Below are 26,189 nucleotides of genomic sequence, written 5' to 3' on the forward strand. Positions count from 1 at the left end.
ACCCAGTTTGTTAAAGTGGTTGAGACACCAGGCTAGAAACCCGGAGACTGTGAGTTCCAGTCCTGCCTTAGGCACACAGCTAATTGGTTAACCTTGGCCAGTCTCTCTCTCCCAGCCCTAGGAAGAAGACAATAACAAACCACTACCAAAAATTGCAGTTGCCAGGAGTCGACATGTCTCAAAAGCACATACACACACAGACACACACAGACACACACACACACACACACACACTCACTCACTCACTCACTCACTCACTCACACAAATAGGACATTGATTTAGCTTTTCTTGTAAACAAATCTTGTTTCAGTTTAGCTGGATACTATTAGGCATTCGAAGAAAAATAATAATAGATACCTGGAAACTATTAGATGTTAAGGCCTTTTCTATGTCTTGCCTGAGTGATTACTATAAACCGTTGACAGGCGCTTCAGTTTTGACACCACTGATGCTTGGGAGGCTACATCTTATCAATTCAGGTGGACAGCTTCAGATATTGAAACAGCTTCAGATACCATTGTTTTATGCATGTCTTTTTAAGACAGCCTTGACATCCCCTAGATTTGTGAGCTTTTGACAATACTTTAATTGTTGTCAAATTCTCACGGCCTTCATCTTGTGGCATTTGGATGTATTGAATCAGCTCACGTCAAAATAAATTGATTTCTTATTTTTCAAAAACTATCATTTTTCAATAACAGTTTTCACTGCTCTGTAAACGGCAGACTTGTTTTCGTTGCTTTATAATAGTAATGTTTTCGTAGATGTGTTCAAAGACAAATTGCTCAATTTCATTTCATAGTTTTTCTGCATTGTTCTTTACAGATAAAATCTATATAAATAGCTGTTAGTCACCAAAGATTCTAGCATGCTTGGAGCATATTATGTTTTTATTACTGATGTTGCTATAGAGTAAGCCCAAAAATTACTATGCTTCATACATGATTGAAGTATATCTGTGCAGAAATGTTAATTCTAAAATAATGAAAAAACCAATTGTATGAATACTATTGTAGGAAATAGAATTTATATCTGGTATTCTATTGTTTAATCCTTACTCTTTAAAATTCTACTAAACTAGAATGGAGTTAAGTAATTCATTGAAAGTACATCCCATTATGATTTCTGTTGATATAAGGAAATGTCTGTAAATTGAACTGAGCGTGAATTTTAAATATACAGAAAAGGAGAAAAAGAAAAATTAATTTTTGAAAACTTTATCGTATATAATTAATGTTTATTAATATGTATCTTGGAAATGAAACACCGTAGGTTGATCAAGAAGTTTTCTGTAAATGATATTTTCAGTTCAGTGATACAATAGTCCTCGACTTACAACCACAATTGAGCCCAAAATTTCTGTTGCTAAGCAAGACAGTTGTTAAATGAATTTTGCCCCATTTTACAACCTTTCTTACCACAATTGTTAAGTGAATCACTGCAGTTTTTAAGGTCATACACAGTTGTTTAGTTAATTTAGGTTTTCATTGTCTTGCTTGTCAAAAGGTGGTCACATGACCCAGGGGACATGGCAACCGTCAAATACATGCCAGTTGCCAAATGTTGGAATTTTGATCATGTGACCACAGGGATGCTACAATAGTTGCAAATGTGAAAAAAGGTCATAAGTCACTTTTTAAAATGCCGTGGTAACTTCAAACGGTCATTAAATGAATGGTTGTAAGTTGATCTATCTGTATATTCCTAACCTACTGCTGAAGGTTTTTTATACCTAAAGTGAAAATCAAATGTTGTATATGTTTTAGAAGTACTCTTTCTTATAAAAAACATGATCAAAACAAATAATTTATATATTTTTTTATTTTATACAAAATAATAATTTGTAAGCATTTATCATTTTTTCTTGCTCTTTGATTTCCCCCCCTCTTGTTGGAATATAAGAAATGAAAACATTTGTTCTATTGGTATATTCTACATGTTTTATTTGCTAGGTTCTGTGGCCTCCATGTTTTGGGTTGATGCTGAATTGGGAAGTGACATTTATCTTGATGGTAAGAAAATTAATATTTGAATAGTGTGTGTGTGTGTATGTGTGTGTGTGTGTGTGCGTGTGTGTGTGTGTGTACAAAGAGAAATCCTGAGATTAAATGAAACGCAATTGTGTTCAAAACAATTTAGCTCAATGGGGGTCTTTAAGCTATTTAGATATGTTTGGATTTTTGAGAAAGCATTGTGCATATTATCATAAAATGGCTGTGAGGCAAATGACAAAATATTATACTGTCACAAAATGTCAGAAGATATTAAACTGATGAATCTTAAATGTAGATTTTTTCTCCTTTCTACCAACTGTTTTCTTTGCTAAGAAAATACTTATTTCACATCTCAGAAGACAAAGCAATTCACCTCTTATTAAATTTTTATAACTTAATTCTACAAGTAAGAAAATTTTCCCAGATTGCTTTCTTTCTTTCAGACAAAGAAAATATACTCAAACCACATGGCAGCATATGGTTTGATTCAAATTTTCCCTCTTCCTTTGTCTCAGGATTATCTCCTCTAAACAAGGATTAGCTCTCTTCCTATGTAACAGCCCAACTCCGTACATTCAGACATGCAGCTAACCACTCCATTCATTATAGAAACATATTCAGCCCTTCCCTTCCCTCGTCTCCTTACTTGCAGTAGCTTCTTAGTTTTTTATTTTTGGTTCTTTGATTGAAAGAGAAGAAAATTGATTGATTGGAAAGTCCCAGCTTATTGCCATCTCCTCTTGTTTCTTTCTGGAAAACATTCTGGATTTATTTGGAGCCATGAGACATATACCGTAGGAAGAGGAAAAGGCAAGACTTTTCTGCTTTCCAAAAGTTTGAATTCAAATCGTTTTTACTATTCCTGAAAGTGCCTATGATAATTTCTTTAATTAACCTCAGCATCTAAGGAAATGTTTTGAAGGGTTATTGCATCTTAGGTACCGGTAATTTATTTTCTTAATTCCACGTAAATATGTAAGACATCTGCAAATTCTGTTGGTATTTTTCAAATCAAGGCTCTTCCTTCCTTTCTTCTTTAGGTATAATATCTGTTGTTGATGCAAAGCATGGGCTACAGGTAATATAAGATGGTTATTGTCAGTTACACAGCAAAGAAAACAAACTGATGATTTTTGTATGCCTAATAAACTAGGATGCTTGACTATGCATGTCTCTTAGAGGTAGTCCTTTACTTACCATTATGATTGAGCTGGGAATTATGGTTGTAAGTGGTAGGTAAATGAGTAACCGTGTGATCACACTTTATTTTATGACCTTTTTTGCAGCAATTGCTACAGTCATTAAGTGAATTTGTTTTCCCCAATGGGTACTTCTTACTGGACATGAAGTAAATGGCAGGAACTGACAAAAAAAAATGGCAAAAATCACAGTCACATGATTCCAGGTCACTGCAAATGGATATAATGCAAGCTGGTTGCTAAGTGCCCAAAGCACAATAATGTGATTGTGGGGTGGTAGTGTTGCAGCCAGAATTTTGAAAATGAGTCATGAGTGGTTCTAGGGAGATCTGAATGGTCACTAACTCAGGATTAGAAATTTGTGCAAATCTGAGCAGTTAACCACTGAACATACATTTATTTATATCATGATTTGCCATACCACAATGGGTTTTAAGGTTCATGCAACATGAATAAATCGTCTGGGTTTTTTTATGTGACAATAAATATACTTAGATTAATTGTTTTATATACTGTATAGGGAAGTATTTTTATAGTTGACATTTTAAAAAAACTTGCCAAAAGTTTTTGAAGTAATAAATGTATAATGTTTGATATCTTTGGAATGCAGTCCGCTGTGCATTATTCAATCAGCAAACATGTAAAGAGCTTGACACATTGCCAGTTAGACGGCAGCCTTTACATTTTCTCAGTCATACGCCAGATAAATAGCTTTCGCTTTGTGTAGGGAATTTGCGATTTTGTCCAATTCCTGTGGTTTCAAAGCCTGACCTTTGCCTTGGCATATGATTAAAAACCATCCGGAGGCCATACAAGTGATGACACTGGGATAATAGGTAGCAATTTAGAAGTGTCATGCTTCGGGGATCCAACCTAGTCCGTGTGAAGCTGAGAAACTGTACCCTGTGGCTAGCAAGCCAAATTGAAACTGAAATGGTAATTGATATCATGGACTATCACTCTAATGGGATTGTCACCTAGGAATCTGAAATATTCATGTTTTAATCTAAAGGCGAATGATTGGACAGCTTGCAATGACAGGTCACAACACTGAGGACTTAAACCAGGGATGCTGTTCTTTTTAAATGTATAAAAGCTTGGCAGTGTTTCATGGAGAAGAATCAGTGAAAAGGAGAAAAAGGTCAAAAGAGAGTTCTTATGCTATTGTACATCCTTGTCAAGGTATTTAATCAAAAAATACTTTTGAAACTTTTTTTTTTTCAAATTTGCAATATGGATTAAAAATATTTGCAGCTGCATTTAAATCGCTTCTCAACCTTTTGGCCAAAATCAAGTCTGTTAAAAGAACCTTTCCGTTTGCATGTTTCTTTTTCTTCTTTTCCTTGAAGTAATATATCACACTGGAAGCGTCTATATTGCGAGGGTAGTATCGGAGTAAGGTGCTGAATTAAGACTGGGCAGAAGGAGGTTCAAGACCAGGCTTAGCCGTGGAGTCAGTTGGAGCCACCAACTCTTCAGCGCAACGTATCTCAAAGATTTCTTTGTAGATAAAGTGAAGGGAGATCCCTGTATAAGTCATCCAGAGTTCTTGAAGGAAAAGAAAATAAATTTAACAAACTAATATTTAAATTAAGTGCTGAAATACCGTAGCAGTGATTAACATGAATACAGATAGACTTCAATTTAACAACAGTTCATTTAGTGACCATTCAAAGTTACAACAGCACTTTAAAAATGTGATTTATGACTAGTTTTCACACTTATGACCATTGCAGCATCCCCATGGTCACATGATCAAAATTTGAACGTTTTGGCAACTGGCATGTATTTATGACGGTTGCACTGTCCCGAGGTCATGTGATCATCATTGCCAGCCAGCTTCCAATGAGCAACGTCAATGGGGAAAGCCAGATTTGCTTAACAATTGCGTGGTTCACTTAACTGCAATGATTTGCTTAACAACCAATGGCAAACAAGGTCCTAAAATGAGACACCACTCACTTAATAACTGTCTTGCTTAGCAGTGGACATTTTGGATTCAATTGTGGTTGTAGGTTGAGATTACCTGTAATTGGGAAGTGCTAGTGGGTGTGTCGGGAATGACTAGCACATACAGTATGTGTGAGGGGAACCTTTATCTTTTTAGTGGGTATGTAACTATTAGTATTAGTCCAGGACCATTGACAGCTAAGTGAATGGATGGTGACAGTCTAACACACAGGTGTCAAACTTGCGGTGTCATGCAAGTTTGCGGTGTCATGGCAACTTTTTTCCCCTTCATGGATGGGGAATGCTGGGTGGGCATGCTCTGAGCGTGACACATCCAGCCCGTGGGCCGCCAGTTTGACATCCCTGGTCTAACAGAATGTATCTCAAGCAGATAAAACAATGAAATATAGGTACCTTTATTAGATTTTCTGTGAACACTCAGAACTTTTCCTTTCAGAAAGCACCCTCAGAATGTTCGCTGTAAAAAATTTTTAAAATCAAAATTATTAAAATATAGATTAAAATTTCTACTAATGTTATAATTATAGAGAGAATTAGCAATATCTCAATTCATTTGAACTGAGTATAATATCTCTCAGGGCAAATAATAAATAGAAGCAGATCGAAGGCAGCTATTTTAAGTACTTTTATATATCTGGTTGTGAGTTTTTCTCTTTAACCTTTTCTTCACCTGATATTTGAGAGTGAAACATGAAAAACAGTTAATGATATTCCAAGTATTTGCTGTATAATGTGTACTCCGTAAATATCAGTGATTCAGTTTACAACACAAAATATTCCTCTTTATAATGGTGTTTTTGAATCTTTTTTTCCAGCACCTAAAAGAAGAAAAACCCTCAGGCCTTATTAATGAAGCTGCTAGGTATTGGTGTATTGCAGTTTTTTTCTCTAAATCTTACAGTTGATTTAATGGAAAGTGCATAAACAGTAAACAGCTTTGGATCATTTAGGAACATTACTACTAAGTTCAATTAGTAGATCCAATTCACTGTATTTGTTTCCTGAATGCTTCTGCTCAACTGTTCCTCTGTGATATCCCATAGAAGTAAAAGTTATTTTATGTATTTGTTTTTTGTTCAATTCACATAACTGTCCATCTCACCACATACATAGTCTGGATGGCTCAGAGTTAAAATAACAAAAAAACAAAACCCATATAAATAGCTAGAAACAATGACAGCAATTAAAAGAAACATAAAATGCAGGAGAGTGCCAATCAGTAGCATACAAACAATACAGCCATCTGATAGGCTTCTGCTGACTGCAATTTGGCAGTTCGAATCTCACCAGGCTTAAGGTTGACTCAGTCTTCCATCTTTCTGAGGTCGGTAAAATGAGGACCTGGATTGTTGGGGGCAATAGACTGACTCTATAAACGGCTTAAGAGAGAGCTGTAAAGCGCTCTGAAGCGGTATATAAATCTAAGTACTATTACTATTGCTATACCTCCATGGGATCTTCAGACCTGTTGGCAAAGCCATGTTTTTAGGGTTTTCCAAAAGGCTGATAAGGTTGAGGCCAATCTAATCTTACAGGAAAATATGTTTTACAGGGCAGATGCCACCCAGACCACAAGGTCTCTTCTTGGATCCCATTAGATGAAACTCCTTAGCAAACATGACCCGTCACATGCCATTCTACTGGACTCGATGGGATGAGTAAATGTAACCAGGGAGAAGTATAATAGTCCCTCAAATCACTGGACCTCATAACCAACAACATAAATTGAACTCAGATGCGTTTGAATAAAAAAAGAGTAGACTCGCAGATGGTGGTTAGCTTAATTACTGACTTAATTATAGTTAAATAATTAACTATAATCCATAATTGACTGGATTTCTACAACCCAATAAGTTACTTTATCAGGAGGCAACCCAAATTACAAGCACCTTATGTTAATAGAGCGCGGGAACAAATTATCTTTTTTTTAATGCTCTGGAAGTTCTTAAATTTCTTTTGTTATATTCCATCAGAATAAGTAAGTGTGTCCTACTTTTAAACGACTTCTTAGTTCAACATTTTACCTTCTCCTGTACATCAGTTTCTCTTTAATGTAATGAGAATGACTATCTTTAAAAACTACATTTTTAAGCATAATTGTTTAGAAGTACATTCCACAGTATTCAATGGTGAATTTAGGAAACAATGTACATCCTTGGTGCTTTGAAATCAAGTAAATGTTATTTTTTAAATTTTCAATAGAATTTGTTTTTATTTTGCATGAGCACTATAATGTAATCCTCCTGTAAGATAAATAAAAGTGATACTTGTTATGTTGTTGGTTTGAGCTCCGAGCTTGGCAATTTGGTAGCCAAGATGTCAAGGAGACATCTTCAATGTGCATTTCAGGTGATACTTGAAGCACACAAATACTTTGTGTTTACTTATTTTACTTATTTTTCACTTATTCATTTTTCTCTAGGCAAGTGGCCTTAACAGATCTTATCATTATCAATAAGGTAGACTTGGTTTCACAAGCTGAACTGATGAAATTAAGAACAGCTGTCTGGTAAGCATACATTTATTTCCAATATCTATTTGAAACATTTTTATACTGTCCCTTTACTTTAAAAAATCCCTCAGAAATCTAAACAAGTACAATTAAAAGACGTTTAGAGGTTTCCATTGCATCTCAACTATCTAATCATTTAGGTCAGTGTTTCCTAACCTTGTTCACTTTAAGACATGTGGACTTCAACTGACATGCTGACTGAAAAATTCTGGGAGTTGAAGTCTTCATATCTTTAAAGTGGACAAGGTTGGGAAACACCGATTTTGGTGAACCATGCAAAAGCAGTAGAAAAATTGGCAGCTTTTCATCTAAGAGAAGAGGTTTTTTTTGTCTTCAGGCACTAATGAGTTCAGCAAGATAAAATGGCTCCTGGGGAATTTTGTTGAAATATTTATTGTTGTTTTCCTATGACTGTGGTCACTGGAACAGTAGATTACATGGGATCAAAAAAGTACATTTGATTTAATTATTTAATTGTCAGGTATTTATTTAAATAACTTTTCTTTAGATTTACAACTTTTTACTTGCTGTAGGCTTAACGTTTGTATGAAGTGAAACTGCTAGAACAAAGATTAGTTGTAGTCTCAGTTTAATGAAGTCAGGAAGCTTTTGACTAAGGCAGAATTACAACCACTGTCATTAATCATCTGTTAATCCTCTATTGGGAGAAAAAGATGATTTTGAGGCTGTAATGCCCAGCTATTTCTACTTTGGCAGTAAAGTTGGATTCCGCAGTGTGGAGGACTCTGCATACTGTAGCTGAAATCCTATGTTTCATTTGTAAACCACCCAGAGTGATCTTATCAGTGAGATGGGCATATAAATTTAATAGATAAATAAATAAATAATATCCAGGTTAAGGGCATAAACTGGATTATACGATTGATAGGCCATATGCTGCTTAGTTGTACTGCTGTGACCAATGTGGTAACTTTAACATTTGGGGTAGAATATGATTTCAGAAGTTCTCTGACTGGAAATTAAGTGGGCCGCCCCATGCTATAGTTCCAGTATCCATTTTTCTCTTTCAGAGCAACTCTGGACCTCCCTTTTTTGCCCTTAATCCTACAACTCCCACCAACACCAAAGACTCACCCATTTTCAACATTATGATGATATTATCAAGCCCTTCCACAATCTTTAGAAGCCAAACAGTTCTATAAACTATGAAGCATAGTTCTTGAGTCCAAAAGAAGTTATCCCTCTCTGAGCTGAAAGATTACATGAAACTGCAGGATTCCTGTTTTCAAACAGCAGATTTCTTTCAGATCCAAAATTCCGAGTGTTAAATAAATCAGAAAATTGGATAGATTGGGGAATGCTTCATTGTGTCTATAAGCACCAGTATACCTGCAAATACTTTTTGGTGGCAATCAGTGTCCCTGCTACGCCAGATCTATAAATCCTCCTCTGTCTTATCTAACTATTTAATTTAAACATAAAAAGAAGCAAGAAATCTGTAGAAAAAGGAAACTATATTTTTTTTCTCCAGAAGAAGAACCCTGTGAAATAGATAGGCTGGCAATGAGTGATCAACACAAAGGGATCCACTGAACAACATAGATGAGTTGAGTTTTGAGCCCTAGTCTCCTCAGCAAAAATTCAAGAGTATTGTATTACACTGGTTCAATACATAACAATCATCTTGGAGGATTTGCGCAACAATGACATTTCTCTATGAATCTCTAAATTATCATATGAGGCAGTTGATCTGCCTCTTTGAGGGTTCTTCTTGCAGGAACTTGAAATCAAGCATTGCCTGTAGCTATTTCAGTTCTTTGGAAAGTCCTCCCTGCTGAATTTGAGGAACATTTGAAAACACGCCCTGTGCGTTTGGTTTTCCTGTTGAACATGTTAAATTAGTGTTTAATGTTCTAGACGTTGTGGTTTTATATTTTAATTAAACTTCCAGAAAGCCTTGTTAATTCATAATATGTAAAATCTATTATTATTGTTTTGCAGGGATCAGATTAAAGATAGGAATCTAAATTTTGTCAAGTGGATTGTAAATTATCTCTGATCATAAGTATTCTATCTTTTTTCTTCTCTTCAATAATGTTAGCGCAATAAATGGAGTTGCCAACATTTTAGAAACTCAGCGCTCAAGGTAATTAAAACAATGTTAAATTAACTACTTTTTCCTACTATTGTGAATAATATACATTAATCAGAAAAATTTATTTTATTCAGGAATATATTCTTTATGCAAGATATGAACAATGTAATAAATTGAATAATTTTATAAAGTTACATACTTTTTATTTCATATACGTTTGGCTATACAGATACTCCCCTCTGGTTCAAAAATATAGAGGTTTTAGTGCATCAGGATGGTAGAATGTATTAGTGTGGGTTTGTGTGTGTGAACGCATGCACGCCTTCAAGTCAGGTTGATTTCTGGCGACTGCCTTAACAAGTTACAGAAATTGTTTGCCATGTATTTCCTCCTTCCTAGGTCTCAGAGAAAAGCGGCTGACCCAAGGTCACAACTGTCTTGAGTTCCTAAGGCAGGATTAGAACTCACTCTCCTGTTTTTAACCTAGTGAGACCATATGATTAGATATAATATACATACTTATACTACATACTACATTATATTATACATAATATAATATATGTAACTAGATAATGTATATTATATTATACATAATATAATATACATTATCTAGTCCAACCCTTAGCTGGCCATTCAATCCCCCCCAGATTGTTCAAAACATTGTTACTGGACACTTGGACAAACAGCTACATTTATAATTAAACTGAGCAGAGTTTATGTAACAAAGCAAATAGGATTTTATTAACTAAAGAATGTATCTCATGTATTAATTTAAATTTAATTTTACTAAATTTATTAAAGCTAAATTGTATAAATTTTATTAATTAGTTTGGAAAAAAGTACATCAATAAGAAAATAGTATATCAAACATTTAACAGCCTTTCTTTTTATTCTCAACCCCTAAGTAGCAATTGATATAAGCAAAGCCTTAAACATTTCCCAAAACAAAAATGCAATTGTTAACGAGATCTAATGAAGTTATTACATTCTGAATTCTTATAATGCAGTGTTTAAAAATTTGCTAACATTTAAATGTACCATTGGTAGTCCTCAACTTACGACCACAACTGAGCCCAAAATTTCTGCTGCTAAGCAAGACAGTTGTTAAGTGAGTTTTGTCCCATTTTGCAACCTTTTTTTGCCACGGTTGTTAAGGGAATCACTGCAATTAAGGGAATTAATTGTTGTTAAGGGAATCATGCAGTTGTTAAGCAAATCTGGCTTATCCCATTGACTTTGCTTGTCTGAAACCAGTTGGGAAGGTTGCAGATGGTGACTCCGGAACAGTGCAACTGTCATAAATACATGCCAGTTGCTAAATGCCCAAATTTTGATCATGTAACAATGGGGATGCTACAATGATTGTAAGTGTGAAAAACCATCATAAGCCGCTTTTACAATGCCATTTTAACTTAGTGTTCAGTCACTAAAACGAACAGTTGTAATTCAAGGACTACCTGTATATTACTGGATAGGAATAAGTAGCCTTTTAGATATTGCTAGTTAACAATAGAAGTTGTAAACATCAGTACTTGCACTTTACATATTTTCTAACATAGTACTAATTCAGGAAGGAACATAGCACAACAAATGTTAACAGAAGAATGTAGGCGATATCACATAAGTGTTCATTCAGTCTAATGCAAATAAAGTTCTTGTGTAATTTTTCTTATCTAAAGATGCTAGAAGGCATATGATCTAATCCTGTATTGATTTAGATCTATCGGATTATTACATTCACTTTTCCCCTATATAACTTGTTCTAGAAAATATTTTTCCAAATAGTATATGCAAATTTATAACAAAGATAACATTATACAACAGGTTGCAAAGAACCTTGTAGATATCACTGATGAAGTGCAATACATTCATATTTTGCCTGACAGCAAAACATTATGAAACAATTTTTTGTTACTCACCAGCTGACTACTGCATTTCCAAACATTTTAATCCCATTAACAGGTCCATTGATACAATTTCATTAGAAATTCAGATCTGCTCCAGGCTGGAGGATTTATGTCCTGCTGCTAAACAGTTGATTTATGAACATTCTTTTCTGTAGTGACTGTCATATTGGCTTATAGGGATTACAGTCTTTATCATTCTTTCTTTTGTTGAGTTAGGAAGGTGGAGTGGAATGTGTGATATAGTTTCAGCAACTTAACACTCTAACTCAGTCTTTCTCAATCTTGGCAAGTTGAAGATGGGTGGACTTCAATTCCCAGAATTCGGAATTGAATTGAATTCTGGAAGTTGAAGTCCACCCATCTTCAACTTACCAAGGTTGAGGAACACTGCTCTAACTTGACATTCTCTAACTTAAAGGTCCCGGAATCGATACTATAACTTTTCTTTGTGTCCTATTGCCTGTTTATCGATCATAATTATTCTGCCAGCATGGCATATTGTAAAGTGTAGTAGTATTAAATTTAGATTTTTAAAAAAGTCTCTACCTTCAAAACTAGCATTAGAAATTGTTTGGGGATGACGAACCATTCATAAATTCTAAAGATATTGTTAAAGTGTCCACAATCAAGGTAATTATTAAGCACTCTTTGCGATTTCTCATTTTCTGGACTTTGCTTTTTAAAATCAAAAGTCAGTTTAGATATTCCAGAACAAACTTTGGAATAAGAGAAGCATCAGTGTTGTAACGGCTATGCTGCAAGAGTTTCCTGACAACAAAGGATTGTTGGGGGCTCTGTGAAGTTTCTTACATTCCCATAAATTTAAGACTTAAAGTTAGCCATTCCTGCAATGCTAGAGAAACTGAAAGAAGATTGACTTTTCTGTGAACAGTAATTAATAAAGGAACTCATGTTTTCAATGGGTACAATGAAAAAAAGTATTCTGTATTAATTTTTAAACTGAATGCTTTTCCTTGGTGTGCCTTAAGTAAAAAACCAACCAAACAAAATTGAATTAAATCAGAATTACTGACGTTGTGAGGATCAAATTGTAGTTTCGAATCCTAATTTATTCTCAAATCATCATAAATTTGGACATCACATGCAACTGAGGTTCCATGTGAATCTGAATGCTTGGCTTTCCACATTAGCACAGAAATAAAGAGGAGGAAGATGTGGAGAAGATACACACACCTCTGTTCACCTTTCAAAAGTTTTTCAAGAATTCTGTAAGCATTCAAAGAGGCTGACCAGAAAGAATAAAAGGCTACAGTAGAGAGGAGCAGTCACAGGAAAATACCATTGAGCAAGAGGCAGTCTTAGTATATCCATAAAGTGCGTTATAAAAGACATAATTTTATTTTTCTCCCTAGAGTTGATCTCTCTAATGTGTTAGACCTGCATGCTTTTGACGGTGTATCTGGAAAAAGGTAAGATTATATGTTGCTCTTTGTTTTAGAATTCAACTTGTATTTCTGCTACACCCCGATATTGACAATTGTCCAGATTATGTTTTGTGTTTGCAATGCTATGGTTTTAAATGTATTGTCCTTATAAGTTTGCAGCAGAAACTTCAGCTTGAAGAAGAACCTCGTGCACATCTAGATAAGGTGAGCAGTAAATCTGCGCTAAGTATGACTGATTAAACTTTTATTAATAGTATATATGTGCCTTTTTATGTTCCTTTCCCTTCATCGTTATAAAGGTAACGATTTTGGATTTGAATTCTTTGTAACAGATTCAACCCCCATCTGCCTGGGGGAAAACTCCTGGGGAAAACCTCTGCCCTCAGTACCAGTCTTAACTCTCTGCTTTCTTTAATTTCTTCATGCAAGTTGATTCTTGGGCAAGAGAGGGGCAACCTTTCCTGTTTTGCCTGAAGGGAATGTTTTTGTCTGTGCAGGTAGTGCTACCTATTAGTTGCCTTCTTTATTGGAGAACATGTGAGATAGATAGCCTATGTTCAGCCATTCTTTGCAACCATTCTTAGTGGAATGCCTCCAAGAGTTTGTGATAGATTCAGTCTCCCTTCTCTCTTGTTATATAATCTTGTTAAGCATAAAATGTGAACAGAAAAGCTAGACCCCCCAAACATCTATGTGAATTTAATCCTCGATTGTCTTCCTTTATGAGTCGGCCTATGCTAAATAGATACAGTAGGTACCACCTGGAAGACATTGGATCAAACCATCCAAGGTAATGATTGGTCAGTGTAAATTTTTGTTATGGGATGCTACTCCCAATCCTCTGAGAACACGTCTGGGGAAACTTGCTTTTTCTCCAAGTGGCTGGCCTGGAACAAAGGTCAGTGTTTGCTCTGGAGACCCAGGGAACTGTCCTTTAAGTATTGACAAAGATCAGGTTAGTATAGACTTAGCCACTGAAAATTAGCTTTTCTTATTTTGACCCTTCTGTGCTCAGTTCCCTAATAAATGTACTGAATTGGGAAGTAGACTTAAATTAGGCCTAATGTGTAATCTGGGAAATGGTCCTAGGCACATGGAAGACTGGAAAATACTTGTATGTATTTGGGTTTTTTTTAAGAGAATAAAGTCCAAAGTCTTCAAGTGGCCAAGATTGGACATATCTGATCTAATTTAAGTCATTTCACAAGCTAAAACTGGCCTTGTAAAGGAAGATTAGGGCCATGTTCCTTGCATAAGGCCAAGTTCCTGATAATCTGTTTTAAGTTTTATGACAAATAGCAAATGTTTTAGGTCGTGCTGTAATAATATATATACTCTTTTTTAATTAATCTGTGTTTCAAAGATTTAGCTTTTTTAAAGGTTTCTAAATAGTGTTAATCTGAATCTTGCTTTATGAGGCTCCTCTTAAGTTATTTAGGATAGTTGAAAGGAAGTGCTTTGTTTTTCACAAAAGCAGGGTTTAAGTGGATTAAATGGAAAGTAGTGTAAAAAAGGATGATTCTAATTTCAAAAGGCTTGTGTAGCAATGTGTTATACTACTAAGCGGGGTTCTTTGGTAGCATCCTGATTTGGAACTGTGTCAGTACAATTGTGTTTTGTCAATGCTGGAAAATGAGAGATCGCATTAGAAGACGGCTTCCTTATAGCTATATACAGGCATGCACTGAAAGTATATGTGCATTTAGTTATTGCATTTAGGATTCTAAATGGTTACAATTTATTATGGAAAAAAATGTATATGATCAACAAATATATAGTTCAAGAAAAAATATGTAAAGTAATTTTATGTAATGTTACATACATTGCATCGCATTGCATTAATTTGCAGATTCCATGGATTGCTAACGTAGAATTTTTATTATTAGAACATATTTTGCTTTTACTTAAACAGAATATAGCAATTTTTATCTTATCAATTTTCAGAGTATTGTTACATCCACTTTTGAAGTGCTAGGAAGTGCAACCGAAGAAGACCTAAATGTGTTTATTCAAGTAAGTGCTGTATTATTTGCATGAAAAATCCAAATTATTTCGTACTTTCTTTATAGGCTAATGCATTTTTGAATTTAATAAAGAAACACGATTTGAAAAAAACTTGGCTTTTTTGCCCCAAGAAGTTTATTTTATTATGAATGTATAATTCTTCCTATCATTTTTTTATCTCTTTTAGAATCTGTTGTGGGAGAAAAATGTAAAAGACAAGAAAGGTAACCCCATGGAAGTAATAAGACTAAAGGTTCAGTACTCAGTATTATTCTTATTTTCAAAAACGATACTGTTTTTATTTGGATGCAGAAAGTGGTTGAATATGGAAAGTGGGGCATATGCTAATTTGGAGTCATCATGTGGTGCTCAAACACTTTAAAAGGCTAAAATTTTAAAATTTTGCTCTATGTATTACAGCCATATGTGGTTCTTTTTAATCAAATTTTAATAATATCAAAAGGTCTGTACTTGCAACTTCTGAACCTTCTGGAAGAAATGTATGATATAGTTTCTCCGTGCGCAGACATTACGCTAATTATGAGAGAAGGAACTCTTTCATGATCTTTAAAACTACAGATAGTCCTTGACTTATGACCAATTGCTTAGCACCCATTCGAAGTTACAACAAACCATGGCAGAGGCATATTTCAGGTGCTCAGCAACTACCATGCTGTTAAGGCTGTTTGCAATATCCAGCAGTCAGACAACCACGGTTTTTTGCCAAAACAGCATTTACTTCTGTTTTTGACAAAAGTGGTCCATAGCAAACAATTGGTTTGCTTAGCGATTTTGCAAAAAAGGTTGCAAAATTGGTGACTCATATGGATTACGTTACAACTGTCATGACTTACAACCATAATGGGCAGTTGTAAATCAAGAATTATCTGTACAAGGTTGTTGATATTATAGATGTTATGAAAACATAGGTTATATAGTTTTTACCACAATAGACATTTACTTACATATGCTATGCTATCCCATCCTATGTTAGGCAGTGAAGAATATTTATGCATGTAGGCCTCCCTTTAGGGTTAATATAGCATCCATTCATTTATTTATAAAATTTATAGGCCACCCATCTTATTTCAAGGTAACACTGTCCATCACTGTTAAGATGAAAGCAATCAATTCCTTTTATACCAAGGATCTTAGAATATGTTTTATTTATAGATTCTATGTATAGTATTTCTAAACTTTATATTCAATTTATAGAAGTCTTCACTAGCCACTTTGCTAATTTTATTTTATTTTCTAATCAGGGATTGGTGTCCATCAAAGATAAATCTCATCAGGTGATAGTTCAGGGTGTTTATGAGCTCTATGATCTAGAGGAAACAACTGTGAAATGGAAAGAGGATGAACGAATTAATCGATTGGTCTTAATAGGTAAGAATATGGGCATTACTATGTATAAAACTATTAACTCTACAAAAAAATGGAAATGTAATCAGTATAATTGTTAATACAATCGTACAGAAAATGAATTAAAACCCAGTTTCTAAAGAGATATCCTGACATTTGACAGTACTAAACTTTGCGTTTCATTGACATAAATTTCCCTTTTTAGCTTTATAATATGTGTGCGTGTGAACATTTTCAAAAACAATTGATTCTGCATCTGAATTGGTTTGCTTCCATTTTATTGTTATTTGAATGTGTTCTGAAAGCAGTTTCTGAATAATATATGACAGCCTTGGACAGTTCTTACCCAGACTAGGTGTAATTGGAAGAAAAATCGTATCTTTTTTCCATTCTCATATAAAGCTTTTGTATATTTTATATTTTAAAAGGTATGATTTTCAACCAACCATGTTTCAGTTACGATGTTATCCCTATGAACTGCTGAGAGTTCCTTGGGATTATAGTGGTATATAAATATAATAATAAGTAATATATACATGAAGCCAAGAATAGAAAGCAGCTGTTTATTTATCATGTAGATTTCTCAACAAAAACAGAAGGAACATGCAGAGAAGGAATGCTGAAGTTACCCTCCTGTCTGTATCTTAACATAGATATGCATTTATCCAATAATTTGTTTTGCTGGTTTTTAGTTGCACTACGTGCATTTCAGAATGACTTGGAATAAATTATTTGGACCTCAAGCAGTACCTTCCTGTTAGCCATTAGAGCAGCCCAACTGTTTTCAGGAGCCTGCGTCATCCTGAAGAAAGCATATAGTTTCTAACACTAAAAGTATGCAGAATTAAGAAAAAGTCACCAAAAGGAAAGGTTGCTGAAAAGCAAATAACGTTTTGTCTTGTTTTAACATTGATAAATAATGATATAGTTGAGATTTTGGCACTCAGCTAAAATAATCATACTACTTCCTTATATCATAAAAGCAGATGAAAAGTATGGTTTTTTCTTTATTAATTGAGCATTAATTGTATAATGTCAGCAATTTTCTATCCCTTTCCTGATGCTATCTTTTTTTAAAAAATGTATTATTATATTAATAAAAATAAAAGAATTAAACAATGAAGGGTAGGGAAGTATTCTCAGCTGTATGAGAATAGTATGAGAAGGATAGTACAGTATTCTCAGCTGTATGACACTGTTCTTGTTAACCCTGCTCTACTTTTTGAGTGATTAGTACAACTTGAATCTGCCATAATCTACGTGTAGTTCAGGACTAAGAGTTGAGTCAAATTCCTAATCTGTAACCATTTGTAGATGCTCATTGCATAGTAGCATTGTTGATTGGATAGACTACTTCTTAGAGAAATAAAACATTGCCAGGGGGTTAAGGAAAGTCTGCAGTTGTTCTTGGATTTCTACAGAGTTTGCAACTGAGGTAGCTCTAGAAAGTTTGTTAGAGAGGAATCATTCAAGGCATGATAGCTTTTCCTTCACTAATTTACTAAAAATTTAGATAAAAGGCAAATGTTCCTGCAGCACAAGCTGGGAGAAGGAATATTAGAACTAAGCCAGCCTTCCATGGAATAAGAATGTGGGGGGGAGGGGGGGGAGAAACGGTGGCAGTTGCATTTGAGGAACATAACTCTCCATCCAAGCAATTCCCCCAGCATAATCAGGACAACAAGCAGATCTGAGCAGTCTTGTCTTTGCAAGAAAGTAACTGAAGTAGATGACATGAGAAGAAATGGATCCCTACTGACTTGCTGGGGCATTCCCTTATCTCTTTATCATCTAGTTTTAATAATTTTTTGGTAAGCATTGGTTGTATTTGTAATGCAAAGTATTGTAAAATATTAAAAATGTTTTCAATTTTGTTATTTGTCCCTAGGAAGGAACCTGGATAATGATATCCTTAAAGAACTCTTCATAGCAACTGTGACCAGAAGAGAGGAAAATAGTTGATACCAGCTTCTGAGGAAAAGTGCTTTGTAACCCTGCATTTTTTACCAAGGGATTATTAAAATATTTTGGGTCTATTTTTCTTTTTTAATGGTTAAGCCTTATAAAACTATTGCCCATATATAGAATATCAAGTCTGAATTTATCTAGAATTAGCAATAAAGTATGTGTATGTCCTTGAAATGTCACTTCTCCAATTTTTTTGAGAGATTCCATTATTTTTTAAAAACACACACACACACGTTATGGGAATGTATTCTGCATCTCTTTTCCTTCCTCTAGACCATGTTTGGTGAACAGGTGCTAAGATTGAGCTCTTGCAGTAAATTAAACTTTGACTAGGACTATCCAGTACAACTTTTACCAACTTGGAATTCTCCAGATGCATTCGGCTACAATACCCATAATTTTCAGCTAATATGGACAACAGGTAATGGAAGTTGTTCAGGAGTATATCAGGATAAAGATTAGGGAAGGGTACTCTAATAAATGTTGAAAATTGTTTCTTTAACAATTTTCTTTAAAGCAGGGGTGTCCAACCTTGGCAACTTTAAGACCTGTGGATTTCAACTCTTAGCATTCCCCAGCCCTCATGAACTCACAGCTCAAACATGAATAGATTTAATTAGTTTTAACACACTTCTGTTTTTTTTAAAGAATTGGGATGCCTTATCAAAACAAATGAGGATGACACAACTTTATTTTTTTTTATTTTTTTTTAATTTGATTTATATGCCGCCCTTCTCCGAAGACTCAGGGCGTAAGACCATGAGCCTCTGCTTGAAAGGACATTTGAACTCCTCAAAGGTAGAGAGTATGCCGAGTTCTTTAAAGAGAAAAATCTTGGCCAGTGATTTCTCTCTCTCTGTGTTTCTGTCTCTCTGTCCCTCTGTTTCTGTCTCTCTCTGTACAAATTGCAGAAACACATTCATTTGTCACTCTTTTCCATTGCGCTGCAAACTTTGGTTTCTGTTCAGTTGCCTAATTGGAATAATTGGACTGCCATCCCAAGCACTGACTTCCTGAATTTCTAAGGCAGCACTTGTTACTTCTTTGGAAGCCACAGATACAAGGACAAATGAACCTAAGTATCATACCCTGTAATAAAGCACTACTTTATTAACTCTTCTAATGTATCAGATTTCACATAAATCTTAAGATTTCCATCTACTTTTCAACTTTACCAGTTGTCTGACTGATTTTTGCATCCTCAGGGTAAATTATATTATTCTGTCAGTGGAAGTGGCTGGTTGACCTTGAGTAATCTTTAAAATCAGACTTGTTCTTAAAGTGAAATTCTAAACATTTGGTAAAGAATAAGATCCATTGATATAATTGCAGTAAGATTGCATAAAATTAGGTGCCCAGTACTTCTAATCCAGGGACTTTAAATAGTTCAAAACAAGGATGTTATTTTCTATTTTTTAACATGATAGGAAAATAATACATTTTGGTGAATTTGATAAGTAGGTTATTTCTTCAGTTTGACTTTTTTTTAAAAAAATATATTACTGGATAACTGCTTTAATATGTTCTGCTATTTCTAGAAAGCTTTAGATCTTGGTGAATTTTGTAATTCAGTCAATTATAGATGAACAATGGTTTGAAATTAAACATTCAACAGTATATTTCAATAAGCAATAGCTTAACATCAGAAAGATTATTCTAAAATTTAAATATATTTAACCAGAAATGTATGAGTTTACCCTAAGTGATGTTACAAGACGGTAAATGTCTTATTGCCTAACTGATAGGGTAAAAAGCACTAAAAAAAGAGAATTAATTACTTTTACAGTGTAGCACAGTGGTGTTTTATAAATAAACTTGTTTCATTTAGTTTAATGTTGATTAATGTACACATAAAAAAACAAAAAAGAATTGTGTAGATGTTACCATCCACTTCAAGCTTTGTAATTAATGCACTGTTATGCAGAGTAACTTAATTCTAAAGAGGATGGGATGACTGTTTTCATTTATTATTAAACACAAATATATTAGAAGCATGTGGCAAAATTTACAATGAAAGAACTACAAGGCTGGGTTGGATCAGTTCCGGACTACAGTTAGCAAATCAGCTGAGCAAAAAATTCTCTTGAATTTTCTGCACCAAGTTTTCTCTTTCTCACCTTTTTATTATTTCGGAGTCTAAGAACGAAACTCATTGATGGATAATTATGTTTTTCCTGGCACGAATAAATAATGTTTTTCTGGATTTATTTGTATCATACCACATACCTATTGTATGTGTAATATATTTTATATAATACATTGTAATATATTTTAACCTCTTCATTGCAATTGACAGGAATTTTAATTTTTGTGCTGCCTTTTTTTTTGGTTTTTTTGTTTATGGATAAGGTTTTTTCCCCCTCTATTTTTTTAAATTAAAAAGGTTCCTTATCCGTATCTGTAAAGTGCTGTGCCTCCCATGATTTTGGGGGGGGGGAATGTTTCTTCCTTCTTAACCTCCACTCTGCACCTTGTATAACCTGGAATACCTCCCCAGTTTATTTTTCCCTCTTCAAGAATAAGCCATGGGTTCTTTACCTGAGTGTCCAGTTTGCCTTGCTTTCTAAAAATTGCCATTGCCAGAATACTCTGCGATTTTGGGACTGTAAGCCACCAGAAAGTAGGATGGATCTTCCAGCCAACGTTAATTTACCAAAACAATGGACTAAAAAACCCTATGAGAATTCTGAGCCCAATAATTTTTTTAAGACAGTTCCTACTTCTTCCATACAAATATTGCAGCTCTCTTTACTTCAGCACATCTGGGCTGGTTGGGTTAAGTTTCCTGGACCACAGCTTCTGTTACCATTATCCATGTTATCAAGGGTTGCTGGACTGGAACTCATATGGAGGGCCTACCATGCCCCTCTTTAAGACCCTATTCACACGGGACACCTGCATAGGACTTCTGAGTTCACTTCCTATCAGAGTCAGAGGGAAAAGGGGGGGGGGGTCACCTCCGATGCGCTCCCTCCTTCCCCAGGGATTGGAGCATGCCAATGGAAAAGGAGACCCTCCCCCTTCAGTTGACAGGGAGGGTAGAAACAGGGCAATAAAAGACCCCCACAGCCTCGAAGCTGGGTCATTCGGTTGCACCGGCTGCAAGTCCTCTTCGCCCTTCTTTCGTGGCCGCGTGGCTGGATCTTCCCTTCCTATGAGCCCATCCGGCGAGGAAGCCTTTGAGGACCATCTCCGAGAAGGTCGGAATTCAGATGGGGAAGAAAGTCCCGGCTTCTTGGGCCAAAGCAGCCGGGGACTCTGGACCCGTCCGAAGGAAAGCCGGAGCGGCGGCGCCGGGAGCAGCCAGTCCACCGGAGCAACGGTGGCAGCTGCAGCGGCGACGGCCCCCGAGGGGCTGGCCAAGCCCCCTTACTCCTACATCGCGCTGATCACCATGGCCATCCTGCAGAGCCCGCAGCAGCAGCTGCCTCTCAGCGGCATCTGCGCCTTCATCCGCGGGCGCTTCGCCTACTACGGCCGGCGCTTCCCCGCCTGGCAGAACTCCATCCGCCACAACCTCTCGCTCAACGACTGCTTCGTCAAGGTGCCCCGCCAGCCCGGCAGTCCCGGCAAAGGCCACTTGTGGCGCCTCCACCCGGCCTCGCAGGGCATGTTTCACAACGGCAGCTTCCTCAGGCGCAGGCAGCGCTTCAAGCGGCCCGCGTCCTCCGCCGCCGCCGCCGGGATCCTGCTCTTCCCGCCTCCCCCTGGTGGTGCCTTGCTGCCTCAGGCGGCCGGGCTTCTGCCCGCCTTCTCGCCGCCGCCGACGGAAAAAAGTGCGGGGGCGGCCCGAGTGGCCGAGCACGCGGAGAAGGGGCGCCATGGTCCCGGGGAAGAAGAAAAGCGGCCCCCGGGGGAGATCGGCCTGCAGGGCGGCGACGGCAGCAGCAGCAGCAGCAGGTGCTCCTTCAGCATCGAGAGCATCATGAAGACGGCGCCCGCCCTGGTGCAGCTGAGCGCTTGGATCCCTTCTTCTGCCGCCGCCATCTGCAACCGCAGCCCGGCTCTGCTCTCCCGCCCGGAGCGCTTCGTAGCCTCGTGGAGGACCTTGCTGGCTCCCGGCACCGGTCAGGGTCCTGCAGCGCTGTTCGCGGGTCACTCAGAGTTGACCCTCAGCCCGTCTCCTGCCTTTTAGGGAGCCTTTCGCGCTCCCTTTCTCTCATCGGACTTTGCAAATCGCTTGCAGGCGGCAGTTTCAAGGACATGTCGGATCTTTAATTTGACCTCCGATTGCTCTGCTTTAGCACGCCCCCCCCCCCCAAACTGAAGAGGTGGCTCCTTAAATTATGAAAGTCACTTTCCAGGTCTCCCTCTTTCTCACCACACCGCTGAGGGTGTCTGATTACCCTCCTGGGGTGAAGCACAGCTTCCTACATAACGAAAATTACATCCTTCTTCAGGCAGTGACTGAGCAAAGTTTACATGTGCCTAACATCTAAGGATCCACTTTAATGCAGTGTTGAAGTGAAGTGTGACTGAACTAAAAAAAAAAAAAAAAGAAAGCAGACTATCCTGATTTCTAATCAGAATTGGATTGGAGCTGAATTCATGTCAAGGGACCACTTCATTGATTGTCAACATTTTAAATAAATAAAAACAGAAATAGACAACTGAGATGAAAGGGCTAAATTGATAAAAGATGTTCCATTTTATGAAGAGCATGAGGCACTTCGATTCCCAGGTTTTGCATTTACCTCCTTATAGCAACTTGTTTGTGTTTCCTTGCAGCTCAGCAGAACACTCATTCCTCTTTTTTCTTAAATATTGTGGGTTATTCTGGAGACAATATTAGTCTGGTCCTTTTCATCTGTCCTCCCGTGCCTACCTATATAATGCTGTATTCCTCATTAATGATTGTAATCACTCACATTAAACCTATATAACACCTAAAATCCAAGAAATTAACCAAGTTTTAAGATGATCCAAAGAGAGACTAGCTCCACCCAGAGACCAGAAGTCCAGGAATCTTCCATTAGATTTGTTTGTCAAACATTAACAGGCTTAGAGAAACTAAAAATTATCACTTTTTGTCATTCCTTACATTCTACTTTCAGCTAGTTGGTTCAACATTCCTCCTAATTCTCAGCAACTATAATTAGTTTTGAACTGAAAAGATCTCTGTCTGCATTTCTACTTTATATACATTTCCATCCCTTAGTTTATTCTTTTTATAAAGCATCAAAATGTATTTTGAACTACAGGCAAACAATTATACCGTGTTTCCCTGAAAATAAGACCCTGTCTTATATTTTTTTGAACCCTGAAATAAGTGCTTGGCGTTATTGCCATGCATTCAAAAGCCCGATTGGGCTTATTATCAGGGGCTGTCTTATTTTGGGAGAAAAGGTAGTACTATGAGTTAGAGTGTTTTTGGCACCAAAGTCATATATAGGTATTTCTCATGTGAACAGATTGCCCTTCTTGAAGAATAGATCAGTATGTATTATGCAATCTGTTCTAGGCCTCAAAAAGTATCCTATTTAATTTAGTTCAATAATATATCCCACAGCAAAATTTCAAACGTCAGCTATTACTACAATCAACTTCTATTTCTGGAATGGAGGAAACCTCATTGTATTATTTGCTTCAGACAACAAAATAGTTTTGGATGGATTTTTCGTCAATTCAATAAAAAAAAAGTTCATGGAGAGCAAACTGCAGGGAGGTTAAGATAAAGATTTCCATTAACCCAGTTCATCTGCTGGGGTAGATGAAGAATTAAGCATCCTATGTCATCTGCTTGCTTTTTAATATCTAATCTATTTCCATCCTGTGTTTTATACATGAATCTGGGAGATCTGGATTTTATCAAAACAAACTATTATTACCTCTGTGAGACTTATGTAAAGGCAAACTGTGTTACACAGAATCAAACAATAAATTAAGATAATAAAAACATTTTTGTGAAATTGAGAAAGTTATCTTTTTAATGTTCTGCACATTTACAATAAAGTAGTAGATCAGAGAAGGAGCCATATTAATTTTTTGTGGTTCTTTGTGTGCGAGTTATATGTAGGATTTTTTTCTGCAATGCGGAAATAATTTTTAAAAATAGTACAGTACTACATAAGTGTGTAAAATTTGCTCTCATTTTTGGTTAAGTGTGTGTTTAGGCTAAACATCATCTCATAGCCCCAGATTGGGGAATCAAAAAACATCTATCTAATAGCCCACACTGGACCAGTAAGGCAAAATACAGTCCATAACCTTCAATGAAGATACTTTCACTTATCTTTTCTTGTCAGATTGCATATCAAGCATTTGTAGCTCCATGCTTCTTTATGCAACTTTCAATTTCTGTACAGCTTTTGCATTCAACATCAAGCTTCTAACCATACATCAACACAGGTTGTTACTTATACAATGTGTTAACTATAAATGGCAAAACATGTCAAAGCAGTTGGAAAACAGCTGAAGATGGCACTTCATCCTGCAGTGGATTGACTTGGGCAAATAATGAAATTTATGTGTCTGTCTATATCTATCTATCTATCTATCTATCTATCTATCTATCTATCTATCTATCTATCTATCAACATCCATCTAAACATATACACATGCATACACACATATATCTATGACTTAACTTTATTCGGAAATTTGTCTTGATAGTATACATAGATATTAAAAATGCAAGCAATTAAAGGATATAAGGTATGTTTTATTAACAAGAAAACTGCTCCTGAATTTGTGTTAATAGTAGTTAACAAACAACTTTTTTTCAAGGTTACGATAACTTATATTTTTATACAGCTGAACTGCACTGTTCCGATTAAGGTTTATGTGTTATCTTGAAAAAAATATAGTATACAATGAAGATTTTTCACTCCAGGTGGCGCTATTTAACCACTTTCTCAGGTATTTAAAAAAGTTTAAAATACAGGCACCAAGCTGCTGTATTGGATTTTTCTTTTCTTTTCTTGCTTGCTTTAATCTTAATCTTTAATAAGATTATTAAATCTTATTTTGGTTTTTTTAGTACTGTATTCTAGGATTGGTGCAATTATTGTGGATGATTTATTTAAGGTTTTCTCCAAGAAGAAAAGCAGCACTGAATAAGTTTCTGAACCTGCTGCCCAGTTGCTGGTAGTCAGTAGTGTTTAAAGAAAGGAAGAAAAAAAAGGTACACAATATAGTGAGATTAACATTATGAGTTTTAGCTGGAATATTTGCTACAATTTTTGCAGATTTTGTCAGAAAAACATCTTGGGCTGAAAAGGTTTGCATTTCTACAGTACCCTTAGTTAATCACTTTCCCTTTCAAATATATTTGGTTGGGCCATTGGGGGGTTCCCCTCGTGGATATGTGCCCACCAGGCTTCCGTGCATTTCATCAGCCGAGAGCTCAGGGCAGGGGCAGGGGGGGTAGCGGTCATTCTAAAGGAAGGTCTCAATCTGAGGGAAACCACTGTACCTCAGATAGCCGGATGTGAGTCCCTTTTTGTGAAGTGGAGTCGTGGGGTGCAGATGGGTTTGTTGATCACGTACCTGGCTCCCTGCCACGTGGCAACGACCCTGCCCGAACTCCTCAACGTCATAGCTGAGGTGGCGGTTGATACCCCCAGACTTCTAGTCATGGGGGATTTTAACCTGCCATCTGTCGGTGAAACATCTGAGGTAGCTCGGGAGTTCATGGCTTCCATGACGGCCATGGACCTGACTCAAGTAATTCACGGCCCTACTCACATGGGTGGACACACTCTGGACTTAGTTTTTATCTCTGGTCAGTGGTTGAGTGGTCTTGATATAGGGGATATAGGCATCGAGCCCTTGTCATGGTCTGACCACTCACTCCTTCGACTTGAC

General features: G+C 36.4%; 2 protein-coding genes across 8 annotated transcripts in view; both read left to right on the forward strand.

Moving 5' to 3' along the window:
• The window catches only part of LOC139311201 (zinc-regulated GTPase metalloprotein activator 1A-like), a 29,246-nt gene extending 10,689 nt beyond the window's left edge, over positions 1-18,557 (forward strand). For 5 of the 7 annotated variants that reach the window (XM_070935577.1, XM_070935582.1, XM_070935580.1 and 2 more), the window contains exons 6-16: positions 1,954-2,013; positions 3,036-3,073; positions 5,981-6,027; positions 7,588-7,674; positions 9,740-9,784; positions 13,014-13,070; positions 13,199-13,250; positions 14,991-15,059; positions 15,238-15,303; positions 16,313-16,439; positions 18,304-18,557. In XM_070935577.1, the coding sequence (XP_070791678.1) occupies positions 1,954-2,013; positions 3,036-3,073; positions 5,981-6,027; positions 7,588-7,674; positions 9,740-9,784; positions 13,014-13,070; positions 13,199-13,250; positions 14,991-15,059; positions 15,238-15,303; positions 16,313-16,439; positions 18,304-18,377 (722 nt within the window). In that variant the 3' untranslated portion in view covers positions 18,378-18,557. Of the gene's footprint in view, positions 1-1,953; positions 2,014-3,035; positions 3,074-5,980; positions 6,028-7,587; positions 7,675-9,739; positions 9,785-13,013; positions 13,071-13,198; positions 13,251-14,990; positions 15,060-15,237; positions 15,304-16,312; positions 16,440-18,303 lie in introns of those variants that run through there. The other 2 variants (XM_070935583.1, XM_070935584.1) reach the window with 2 other exon arrangements.
• Positions 18,558-21,345: 2,788 nt separating this feature from the next.
• On the forward strand, positions 21,346-22,518 carry LOC139311202 (forkhead box protein D5-B-like). The gene has a single exon (XM_070935586.1). The coding sequence runs from the start codon at positions 21,346-21,348 to the stop codon at positions 22,516-22,518; it is 1,173 nt and encodes a 390-aa protein (XP_070791687.1).
• Positions 22,519-26,189: the final 3,671 nt, after the last annotated feature.

The sequence above is a fragment of the Pituophis catenifer genome, unplaced genomic scaffold (genome assembly GCF_029215685.1).
Source record: "Pituophis catenifer annectens isolate HBS135680 unplaced genomic scaffold, rPitCat1.0.hap2 SCAF_2, whole genome shotgun sequence".
NCBI lineage: Eukaryota > Metazoa > Chordata > Lepidosauria > Squamata > Colubridae > Pituophis > Pituophis catenifer.